The 11,487-nt window shown below is 35.7% G+C and overlaps 1 protein-coding gene across 1 annotated transcript in view; it reads left to right on the top strand.

Annotated features, from left to right (window-relative positions):
- Positions 1 to 11,487, top strand: part of LEKR1 (leucine, glutamate and lysine rich 1) — a 111,179-nt gene that overhangs the window by 45,590 nt on the left and 54,102 nt on the right. Inside the window, exons 4-5 of the mRNA XM_006753830.2 lie at positions 2,655 to 2,830; positions 8,122 to 8,307. Coding sequence (XP_006753893.2) covers positions 2,655 to 2,830; positions 8,122 to 8,307 — 362 coding nt within the window. The remainder of the gene's footprint in view (positions 1 to 2,654; positions 2,831 to 8,121; positions 8,308 to 11,487) is intronic.

Below are 11,487 nucleotides of genomic sequence, written 5' to 3'. Positions count from 1 at the left end.
GAGAAACATCAATGATGAGAGAGAATCATTGATTAGCTGCCTCCTGCATGCCCCCCACCAGGGATTGAGCCTGCAATCCGGGCATGTGCCCTTGACTGGAATTGAACCTGGATCCTTCAATCTGCAGGCCAATGCTCTATACACTGAGCCAAACTGGCTAGGGTGCATTTCATTCTTTCAAAGATAATTTAAGACTAGTTATTTTCCCAAAAAACTTGAAATGCCAAAAATCTTATAATCATCTATGAAAAAATTTTTATAAGGATTTTTCCAAGTATGACAGCAATTAGTATTTAAATGACATTATCAATAGTGAGCTATGAAGCTGAAAGAATTTTTCTAAACTATCAATAATAAAAAGCTAATAGCCATGCTAGATGAAAGGCTGTATAATCTTTATATTTTCTCCATATAAAATATTATTATAAAATGGTTCTCATATGAAGAGGTACTTATAGAGCATGTAGCAAAAAATTATAGGCAAAAGTATTATGGAACTGTTACTTATTAAAAAATTACATTGTTTTCCTTTATTTTGTGATATTGATGGAATTTATCAACTTTAAAATTCTTATTTTTAAATTTAATGATTTTTCCCATTCTATAACTAATTACACACTTTTAAACCTAATTTTGTACGTCATCGTTTTCTGTATTCTTTTTTTTTGAGAAAGCCCTCCCCCGACCCACCACCAATCATATAAGATTTAGGCCTCACAAAAATGGATCTGCTCTTGAATTTTCTGTTTCCTGCCTTTCTCCCGACAGAGGCACCTGCGTCCTCATCCAGTCTGTTCTGTATCACTTGAGAGCCTGTACAGGGCCTGCTTCCAGCAGCTGCCTTACACCAGGCCCATTAGCCCCTTAACCTTGACGTGGTTCATAGCTCTTGTCTGCCTCTGCCCATTTCTGGCTCCACATTCAGATTTCCCATCCTCACTTTTGGCTTTCTTCAGTTAGTGATCTATTTGGACTCTTTCTGTGCTTTTTCGAAATCAACTTCTCTCTCGGCTCCTAGCTCTGCCTGCTGATTGAGGCATCCCTGTGGCTTCTGATCACTAGGTGGGCCTTAATTAACACCCAGAATCACACCACCCCTGTTCTTCCTGGCAAAAGCTAATCTTTTAGTCTCTGCTTTACATCGTCCTTTCTAGGACTTTGCACAAGAAATGAATGCATCTCCTGTCTGTGTTTAGCCTATGTGACTGCACTCATACTGTGTCCAGCTGTGTACACACGTGCAGGTGTCCCCCATCCTAACACACCATTTTGCTCTGTATCGTCCTCTTTCTCTTCTTGCTGCCTCAGTCAGTGTTCTCAATTGTAGCTACTGCATAGCCCCCTGTGTACTTACTTCTGCTTTACTGTTCAGTTCTTTCCTACCTAATGCCTCTCTCTGAGATCACCTAATGCCCCCTAATACCAGATACAATAGAGTCTCGTCAGCCTTTATTTGGGGCCTCAAACACTGGCCACTACTTTCTCCTTTAAATTGTCTTATCCCCCGTCTTTTCTGATAGTATTATTTTGGTTTTCTTCTTTTTTTTTTTGGTTTTCTTCTAACTCACTGTTGTGCCTCCCGAGTCTCCTTTGAGGGATTCTTTTCTGCTTAAGTCCCATAAATGTTAGTGTTGTCCATTGTTTTATCCTCAGTACTTCTTGCTTCTTCATTCTTCCATTGAGTCATCTATTTTTTTCATTCATTTATTTATTTGTCAATATGTGGTAAGCATGTACTGTGCTAGGTGCTAGGGAGATTGTGATGAACAAGACAGACATGTATAGTGTTTGCATCATAGATCTTAGTCTACTCAGGGGATAAATAATAACCAAATAATTACAGCCCCATGGCTTCACTCATCATCTTTTTGGTGATAACTCCCAGGTCTGTGTCTGCATTTTCCTTGATTTTAGGTAAATGATAGCCAGGACATCTGAAGTTTTTTAAAAAAATCGCTGTGATTACGTTGAGCTATGGCATTTTGTGAAGCAGCACTGGATTAGTCATTTTTAAAGGTTTTGTTATAATTACCCCAGATTTTAAATTGCCTGTGGAACCATGGTTTGCTGGAAGAATGCTATCTAGGAATCCAACATTCTCATATAGGCTCTATGACTAAGTCACTTTTGACCTAATTTTCTTCACTTAATATGTGCTGTTAAATTAATTTTAAAATATTAATAGAATCATCCTATATAATAATCCTGTATAATAAAAGGCGAATATGCAAATTGTCCCCTCCACTGAGAGTTCAACTGGGAGTTCAACCTGGGGCTGGCCAACCTCCCTAGTCTCCTCCCTCCGGCCCGACCCAATCAGCCCTGATCAGGCCGGGCTGGCTGGACCCCACCCATGCACAAATTCATGCACTGGGCCTCTAGTTGCATATAAAAATAGCTGTCTTTATAGTTAAAATGATTTAAAAAAATGGAAATGAGTTAGGAAAACCTTATACCTTAGGATTTCTGGGATGTTTCCAGTTTATATCTGTCATCTCAGCAAAATACACACAGCACATCACTTTCAAAATTGTCCCTATTTAGAGTAGATTATAGTCACTCTAAACCCATTTTTTAAAGAAAACTATTTTTTAAAGAAATATTTGTTACTGTGCTTGCAATTTTTAAAATCCTTTGTTTTTACTACCTTACAGTCAAAGATTGAAGGAATACAAATATTTCTGGAATAAGACTCTTTCATTACTTACTTTTACTAAAAGGGAAATAACCAGCATTAAAAATGAAATATATGACCATTTTCAAAACTGGACTTCACTGAAAGGAGAAGTTTTTCTTCAAATTAAATACATAAGTAAAACAGCCTTGACAGGTTTGTTACATACGTAATGTAATTGTCTTTTTTCTATGTAAGTAGTACATAGTGAGTAATAAAATACTGATACTGCATTTTATGTGATGGGACTTATGATGAACTTTTAAACTTGTTATTGGCTGAGAGACTAGATCAGCCATGGGCAAACTACGGCCCGCGGGCTGGATCCGGCCCGTTTGAAATGAATAAAACTAAAAAAAAAAAAAAAAAGACCGTACCCTTTTATGTAATGATGTTTACTTTGAATTTATATTAGTTCACACAAACACTCCATCCATGCTTTTGTTCCGGCCCTCCGGTCCAGTTTAAGAACCCATTGTGGCCCTCGAGTCAAAAAGTTTGCCCACTCCTGGACTAGATGGTCACTATGATCTATTGAAACACTGACATTCAGTAAATATAGGCTGGTCTAAGGTAAGCTGTGATACAGCTATTCTTGAGCTGCGGTCAGAAGTCTGTTTATTTCTGTTAAATGTACTGATTTGCATTTTAAAACCTTTTCTTCTGTTAATAGTTGAGTAGCTTATATTAGGTCAGCCTTCCCACAGATAACAATGATAAATTTGGAACAAAATAAATATCCCAAAATACTGTAGAATGACCCAAACGAGGCACATATGGTGAAAATGTCAAACATTGAGAGAAGGCATATTCCTAAGTGAAAGAGGCCAGTCCGAAAGTCTGTACCGTAAGATTCCAACTAAATGACACTCTGGAAAAGGCAAAACTCTGGAAACGGAAAAGGGATCAGTAATTGCCAGGGCTTGAGGGAAGGATGAATAGATAGATTGTGATGAAGTACATAAAACTTTAGAAAGAAAGAATGCTATAATTTTCCCTCAGACCTAAAAAGGATTTGTAGGGCAATGAATCACAAAGGATTTTTAGGGCAGTGAATATTTTGTATGATACTGTAATGGTAGATACATGTCATTAGACATTTGTTAAAACCCATAGAATGTACAACAGCAAGAGTGAATATCAATGTAAACTGTGGATTTTGGATGATGATAATGTGTCAGTGCAGATTCATGGGTTATGAGAAATTTACCACTCTGGTATAGGATGCTGATGGCAGATTATGGCCCCTATTTATATGATTATTTCACTTTTAACAAAGGCACCAAACAATCCAATGGGAAAAAGAAAGCCTATCACTAAATTGTGCTGTAACAATTGAACACCCATATGGGAAAATATACCTTAATCCCTACATCACATAGTAGGTAAAAATTAATTCAACATAAATCACATAATTAAGTACAAAAGCTAAAATTATAAGAAACAGGAAAATGTCTTCATAAATTGATAGTCAATAGAAGTTATTTGGATGGGACATAGAATGAAGAGCTACAGAAGAATAAAAATTGATAAGTTAAACTTCATCAAAATTTAAAACTTCTGCTCATCAAACATGCCATTAAGAAAATGAATGGTAAGTCACAGACAGATAAAATATTCAAAAAACTGGAGAGCATTATGCTAAGCGAAATAAGCCAGTCAGAGAAAGATAAATATCACATGATCTCACTCATTTGTGGAATATAATGAACAATATAAACTGATGAACAAAAACAGATCCAGAGAGAGAGAAGCATCGATCAGACCGTCAAGCCTCAGAGGGAAAGTAGGGGAGGGTGGAATTAAGGAGGAGCAATCAATCAAAGGACTTGTATGCATGCATATAACCATAACCAATGGACACAGACTCCAGGGGGTTGAGAGCATGCGCTGGGGGTGGGGTGGGGAGATAAGGACACATATATAATACCTTAATCAATAAAGGAAATTTAAAAGATGAACTATAGAATGAATTGCTGATAATAGAGTTAACTTTGATAAATCTAAAAAATATTGTACTTCCTGAAAATTAGCCTTACACAAATAACACATATTGTATGATTCCATTTATAGGCTGTTCTAGACTAGGCAAAACAATTCTATAGAGGAAGATAAATCAGAACATTAATTATCTTAGAGTGGAGGGTTGACTGGAAAAGGGACAGCAGGGCACTTTCTGCTATGACGGTGTCGCTCTCTATTTGATAGGGGTTTGGGTTACACAGCATTTGTTAAAAACTTTACATTTGAGATTTGTGTATTTCTTTGTAGGTAAATTATACTCAAAAATAAGGAATTTATATATTGAGTGATAATTATTGATATGCATGCTGAATGAAGTATTTAGGAGTGAAGTATACTGAGGTTTCAATTTATATTGAAATACATAAAATATGATAGATGGATAGATGGGTAGCTATGTGAGAAAGCAAACATAGTAAAATGTTAATTGAAGAATCTATATGGTGTATATATTCGTGTTCATATATAATTCTTCCCACTTTTCTGTATGTTTTAAAATTTTTATATAGTGCAATGTTAGAAAAAAAGAAATTTTAACCATAGAACTTCAGTTTCCTAATTTTGTTACATGATATATGCCTTCAAGAAATGAGTTTGTATATGACCAATATCTTTTTAAATTTTTAATAATTAAATTCAGACAGATACAGAGGGTGGTACTAAAACAAGGAAAGCTCAAGGTGGAAACAATGACTGGAATAGGTTGGTCAGGTGGAGATCATAATTTCTGAACCCCAAATTGGGACACGTGACTGACAAGCATGAAATTGAGTTAATGACAAGGTAGGATTGACTATTTGACACCAGATTGCCACAGGGATATGTGGTTCGCCGTGGGTGAGTTAATTCACCTCCCTTGAGTTTACTCTCTTAATTCCATGTTAGAAACATGGAAGCTCTTGTTAGTTTTGAAATCTTGCTGTACTTCCCCATGTGGTGGAATATATTTGACAAATGAATCTGCATTGCAGATTCTTATTCTTTTAATGTCAGACAGAAAGTCATGTTGACACGAGTAGTTAGTTTAGAGCCAAAGGGTCGTGCCCACTAACAGTCAGCCTGCTAGCCTGAGCGACATCGTTCTGGCAGCGTGTGCCCCTCTGCGGTGTCATGCTGACTCAAGCATAGATGGTTAGAGTACAGTACAGACAAGTTAGTCACAAGACGCCACCTTTATGGCTATAAAAATTCGCAAGAAGACTTTTCAGATCTGGAGAAAATTACAACATTCTTTCTAAAGTTCTATGTACTAGTATGTTTTTCTCACACAAATGTGTGTGCATCTGTAAGTTTTTAGAAGCATATAACTGTTCTTAGGAAAAATATTTTATGTAATTACTGGAATATGGTAGACCCCAATGGCTCCTGCCAATTTATCTCTCCAGTTTTCCATTATGAGCAAGAATTAAAAGTGCAAAAGGTGCCAGACCCTTTGTGCTCATGACCTAGTCCAGTGATGGCAAAACCTTTTGAGCTCGGTGTGTCAGCATCTTGAAAAACCCTAACATAACTCTGGTGCCGTATCACATATAGAAATTTTTTGATATTTGCAACCATAGTAAAACTAAGACTTATATTTTTGATATTTATTTTATATATTTAAATGCCATTTAACAAAAATCAACCCAAAAAAATGAGTTCGCGTGTCACCTCTGACACGCGTGTCATCGGTTCGCCATCACTAACCTAGTCTGTCTTACATGCCACTGTGTCTTCCGGACGAACATTTTCCACACAGAAGGACATTTTGCTTCTCTCTCCTTGGACCGTGCTCCTGACTGTACTCATCCCGCTCCTTTCATCTACATAGTGCCCTGGCCTCTGCTCCCTGTTCCAGCATACTGCGTTACTTCTCCTGTCAGCATTTCCTGGCCATGTTACCTGCTGCGGGTCTGTCCCATTGAAGTCTACTTCTGGTCCCCACTGGCCCGTGGGGCTGCTATTTTTGCTGTAATGGCTCTACAACCAAATAAACCAAGCCAACCTCCTTGGACATCTTATCACACGTTACACCCATCATGTGGCCCAGAATGACCTAAGCAAGGAAAGGAATGCCAAATGAACTCTCTGGAAAAGCAGGCTGTCCAGATTTTCACATATTCATCATTTCAATTAATTGTGGTGGTACAAATTTTGTAGTACTTTATCATTATTCTGTGTGTTTGTATATCTTAATACTGTGATTTAAGTCAGCATTGCTAAATAGGCTGATGAAAAGATAGCTTGATAATAAATTATCATTCTGAAGGATAACATGCTCCATGCGTTTCTCATGAAATTATATGAAATTAGTACATTTAAATCTACATAATGCTTGTGAAGGCCTATTTTTATTGATCTAAGTAGATAGGAGAATGACAAAGGATTGCTATGATGAAATTCTGGTCTCATTTTGAAGGGATAGAGTATTGTGAAAATCTTTACAATATATTAACTAATTCTTTATGTCCATAAATTCATTAGTTTTGGACATGGTACCCTTTTATTCCTTTCCACCCTTGCTATCTTTTTTCAAAATTTGCTTTTTTAAAAAAATTCTTTGTTGTTGAAAGTATTACATATGTCTCCGACCCCACCCCTCACCCCAGACTTTCACCACCTAATTGTCTGTGTCCATGGGTTGTGCATATATACATGCCAGGTCTTTGGTTGATTAATTGTGAAAATCTTTACAATATATTAACTAATTCTGTATGTCCATAAATTCATTAGTTTTGGACATGGCATCCTTTTATTCCTTTCCACCCTTGCTATCTTTTCTCAAAATTTGCTTTTTTAAAAAAATTCTTTATTGTTGAAAGTATTACATATATCTCCGACCCCACCCCTCACCCCAGACTTTCACCACCTAATTGTCTGTGTCCATGGGTTGTGCATATATACATGCAAGATCTTTGGTTGATTAACTCCCACCCAGCCACCCTCCCCCACCTTCCCTCTGAGATTCTGCACTCTGTTCCATGCTTCCATGTCTCTGGATCCTCTCCGTTCATCAGTTTATGCAACTTGTATAGCTGTATCCTAGTTACTCTCCTAGAAATGCCATCCAGCCAGCTCATGCTAGCACATTTAAATTTACCTTTCTGAATCATGTTGCCAAGAAAACAATTTAATTTCAGTAAACTCCAGAACATTACACAGATATGTTACTCATTTATGTGAGTATTTAAAAAGCAGGCCAAATTATCATTTAGTACAATTTAAAGACCAAAAAAAACCTAAAAGATATAATGCATAGGTTAGCTACACAATTCTTTTTCTTTTTCAGAATAATCACAAAAGCTTTGGATTTGGTGTCATTATGCTCTCAGAAAAAGTCATCTTGGCTTTCAAATATTAATTTTAACTTTCTAAAAGAAAATAGTCACTTTTTGAACATTATAATTCAGTGTTGTCTGTTTGTAAACTCTGAATTTTCTTTACAGAAATAGAGGTACTAAATAAAAGTCTGGCGGCGTCCCACAGAAATAAGGTATGCTTAGAAGAGGAAATGAAAAACCTGAAGTTGTTGTCAGATGCAGCCATTCTGAGGTCTCAGCAGATTGAGGCGTCTAAACAACAGGAAGTGAACCTGCAAACCAGATGCCATGACTTACAAAAAGATGTTCTAGGTAAAAGATTTGTGTGTGTGTGTGTGTGTGTGTGTGTGTGTGTGTGTGTGTGTGTTAGCAACTGTCCATAATAAATGTCTAAATTTTTATTTCTCTTAAAATCACAATAAATTTTTTTTATTATCTTGTGTTGCAAATATGCCTAATTATTAGTAACTATGCCAATGGCTTGTCTGTGATCAGTGTCCACTGTCATTTCTTCCTTCCTAGTCTATTTAGAGTGGTAAGGCAAGTGGGCATATTAAAGATGTTTTAAGACTTCAGGAAAACAAAGTGAATTTACTTTAGTGTGTCATTATCCCAGTGGCTTAGCGCACTGAAGGCAAATACAACATATGCTGTTTACAAAGTGAATCCAAGTTTTCAGGCACTCCATTTTCCCAAAGGAAAAGCTTAAAATTGTGTTTTGGGCACCTTGTTTCTCTCTACCTCAGAGGAATGGATGTCTTAGCAGTAAGGCTATGGAGCATGCATCCTTTCCTGAAGGCAGTGTAGAATCATTGAGAATGGATAATCATGAGAATTATATGATAAAAGCAGTGGTTTAGCAAAACTAAGCTATTAGCTATGAATGGAGGTGTTCCAAATATCAAGTGATTGGAGCCAGATAATTTAAAAAATGTCTTTTTGGTTAGCCTCTAGACCAGTGATGGCGAACCTTTTGAGCTCAGCGTGTCAGCATTTTGTAAAACCCTAACTTAACTCTGGTGCCGTGTCACATATAGAATTTTTTTGATATTTGCAACCATAGTAAAACAAAGATGTATATCTTTGATATTTATTTTATGTATTTAAATGCCATTTAACAAAGAAAAATCTACCAAAAAAATGAGTTCGCATGTCACCTCTGACACACGTGTCATAGGTTCGCCATCACGGCTCTAGACTAACCATAAGAACATTTTTAAGGACCTAATGTGTACTAGTCACCATGCTAGCACTGTATATAAGATAACTCTGTCAATTCTCACAGTGACCATGGAAAGCCAGTATAAGTATCATGTCTTACAGAAGAAAGAATCAAGGCCCAGAAAGGTAACATGCCTGTCTGCCCGCCCCTCCCCCCAGCTTGTAAATGGCAGGGAGTGAAAGCAAACCAACACCTACGCTCATCTCCTTGGCCATTGTTATGTTGAGGTGCATTCTCTCAACAACAACTTTGATGAGAATTTTTTTATCATAAATGGATTTGCATTGTGTCGATCGCTTTTTTTGGCATTTGTGGAGATCATATAATTTTTATTTCTCATTTTATTAATGTGGTAGAGCACATTGGTTGATTTAGAGATGTTGAACCATCCTTGAATCCTGGAACAAATCCCTGTTTGCTGGTATTTTATTGAGGATTCTTCTATCTGTGTTCATCAGTGATATTGGCCCATTCTTTTCTTGTAGTATCCTCTCTGGTTGGTATCAGAGTAATGGTGGCTTAGTAAAATGAGTTTGGAGAAATATAATCTTTATACCCTGAAACTTTAAACTTACACTGAATACTATATTATCATTGTGTTTTCTTATAAATACATTTTTAAAGTTGTTCTAATATTTTATATACTATTTTATATTTATATTTTATTCCCATACCTGTTATTTTTAGAATTCACTTTTAGAATATCTTTCTCTATTTTAAGCTATATAAGTATACCTCTTTTATGTCTTCCAGCCTCTGCCCCCAATAATGTGGTACTAATTGAAAGCTTTCTAGGCCAAGAATTAGAAGGTGATGACCCTACATACATTAGCCAGATGATTCTGACATGCTACTTAGCCCTGATGGGTAATGTGTTCACACCTAGGCAACTGATTTGTTGGACTATAATACACTGTATTTACAGTCTTTGGAGACCCCTTTAGGCTTTAATACACTGTAATTCTGATTCTAATTCTGATATAATTGTCTCATTTCCGAAGTTAAATAAATGTGTGTTTTTTTTTCATTTTAAATCAACCTTGAACAATTTCAACTTTGATTCAGGTATATAGTCTTTATGATCATTAATTTTCTATGTAAAATACTTTTAATTTGGTTTTCCCCACACTTTCTCTTTATTTATCCTTTGAAATATAGACACTTAAAAACTTAAGTACAAGTGATAACTGGTGCATATGGTTTAATACTAGTTTAGGAGTAAATAATAGACTGTCAATAGCAGTCTAACTCTTAATGCCAAAATGTAATCCTTTTTCATAGGAAAATAAACATGAAATAAAATTTAAAGACTAAATTTACTTTTAAAGGTTTATTTACATAAGTTTTGTAATTTTATGTTCAGGTCACACTAATATAACCTCCAAATTGCACAATTTATCTCAGTTGACAATATTCCACTCAGAGGTCACTGTGACCCACAAATCAGTCCACTTAAATGGTTTCCTTCCACCTCATAGAATAAAGTGTCCTTTACTTTTGTCAGCAGTCACAAATATTGGAAGACAGAATTCAGATAAATTACTTCAGCATTAATTTTTGTCCAGAAACTTATTTGACCAACTTTCAAATTTATTCCAAGTGAAAAAAACTTCAATGTTTCCCCCCCACCCCCAGTATGCTCTTTGGTATAATAAGTAATATGCAGATATTTTAATGACATTATTTTGCCTATAATATTTTTTCACCTTTATTGAATTTTAAAAAATAGCTTTAATGAGAAATAATTTAAATATCATAAAATTCGCCCATTTTAAGTATATAATTCAGTGATTTTAGTATATTTATAGTTAACTAACCATCACCATGATGTAATTTTAGAGCATTTCTGTCACCTAAGAACAGAACTCACTGTCATTAACAGTGTCTCTGTTATTTATCTGCCTCCTGCCACCCAACCATTAATCTACTTTCTGTCTCTATAGATTTACAGTCTGGACATTTCATATAATAAGAACCATGTAATATGTGTTCTTCCGTGCCTGGCTTCTTTGACTTAGTATAAAGTTTCTGAGATTCATCCATGTTTTGCATGTATGAGTACTATATTCCTTATATATATTTTAGTTAATAGCTTCTTTATTTAAATGAAAAATATCAGAATGAGTAATGTTCAGTAGGAAAAAATACTGATCTAGGAGTCAAAGACTTCTGCTTTCTAGCCCTGTTTATACCTTTTACAGCCCATTTGGACAAGTTATTAATTTCTTTGACTCAGTTACATCATTGGTAATGCTAATATGGTAGCTTTC

The sequence above is a fragment of the Myotis davidii genome, unplaced genomic scaffold (assembly GCF_000327345.1).
Source record: "Myotis davidii unplaced genomic scaffold, ASM32734v1 scaffold570, whole genome shotgun sequence".
Taxonomy (NCBI): Eukaryota; Metazoa; Chordata; class Mammalia; order Chiroptera; family Vespertilionidae; genus Myotis; species Myotis davidii.
Note: the sequence above shows the minus strand (reverse complement) of the source record. Positions and strands in the feature narration are given on the sequence as shown.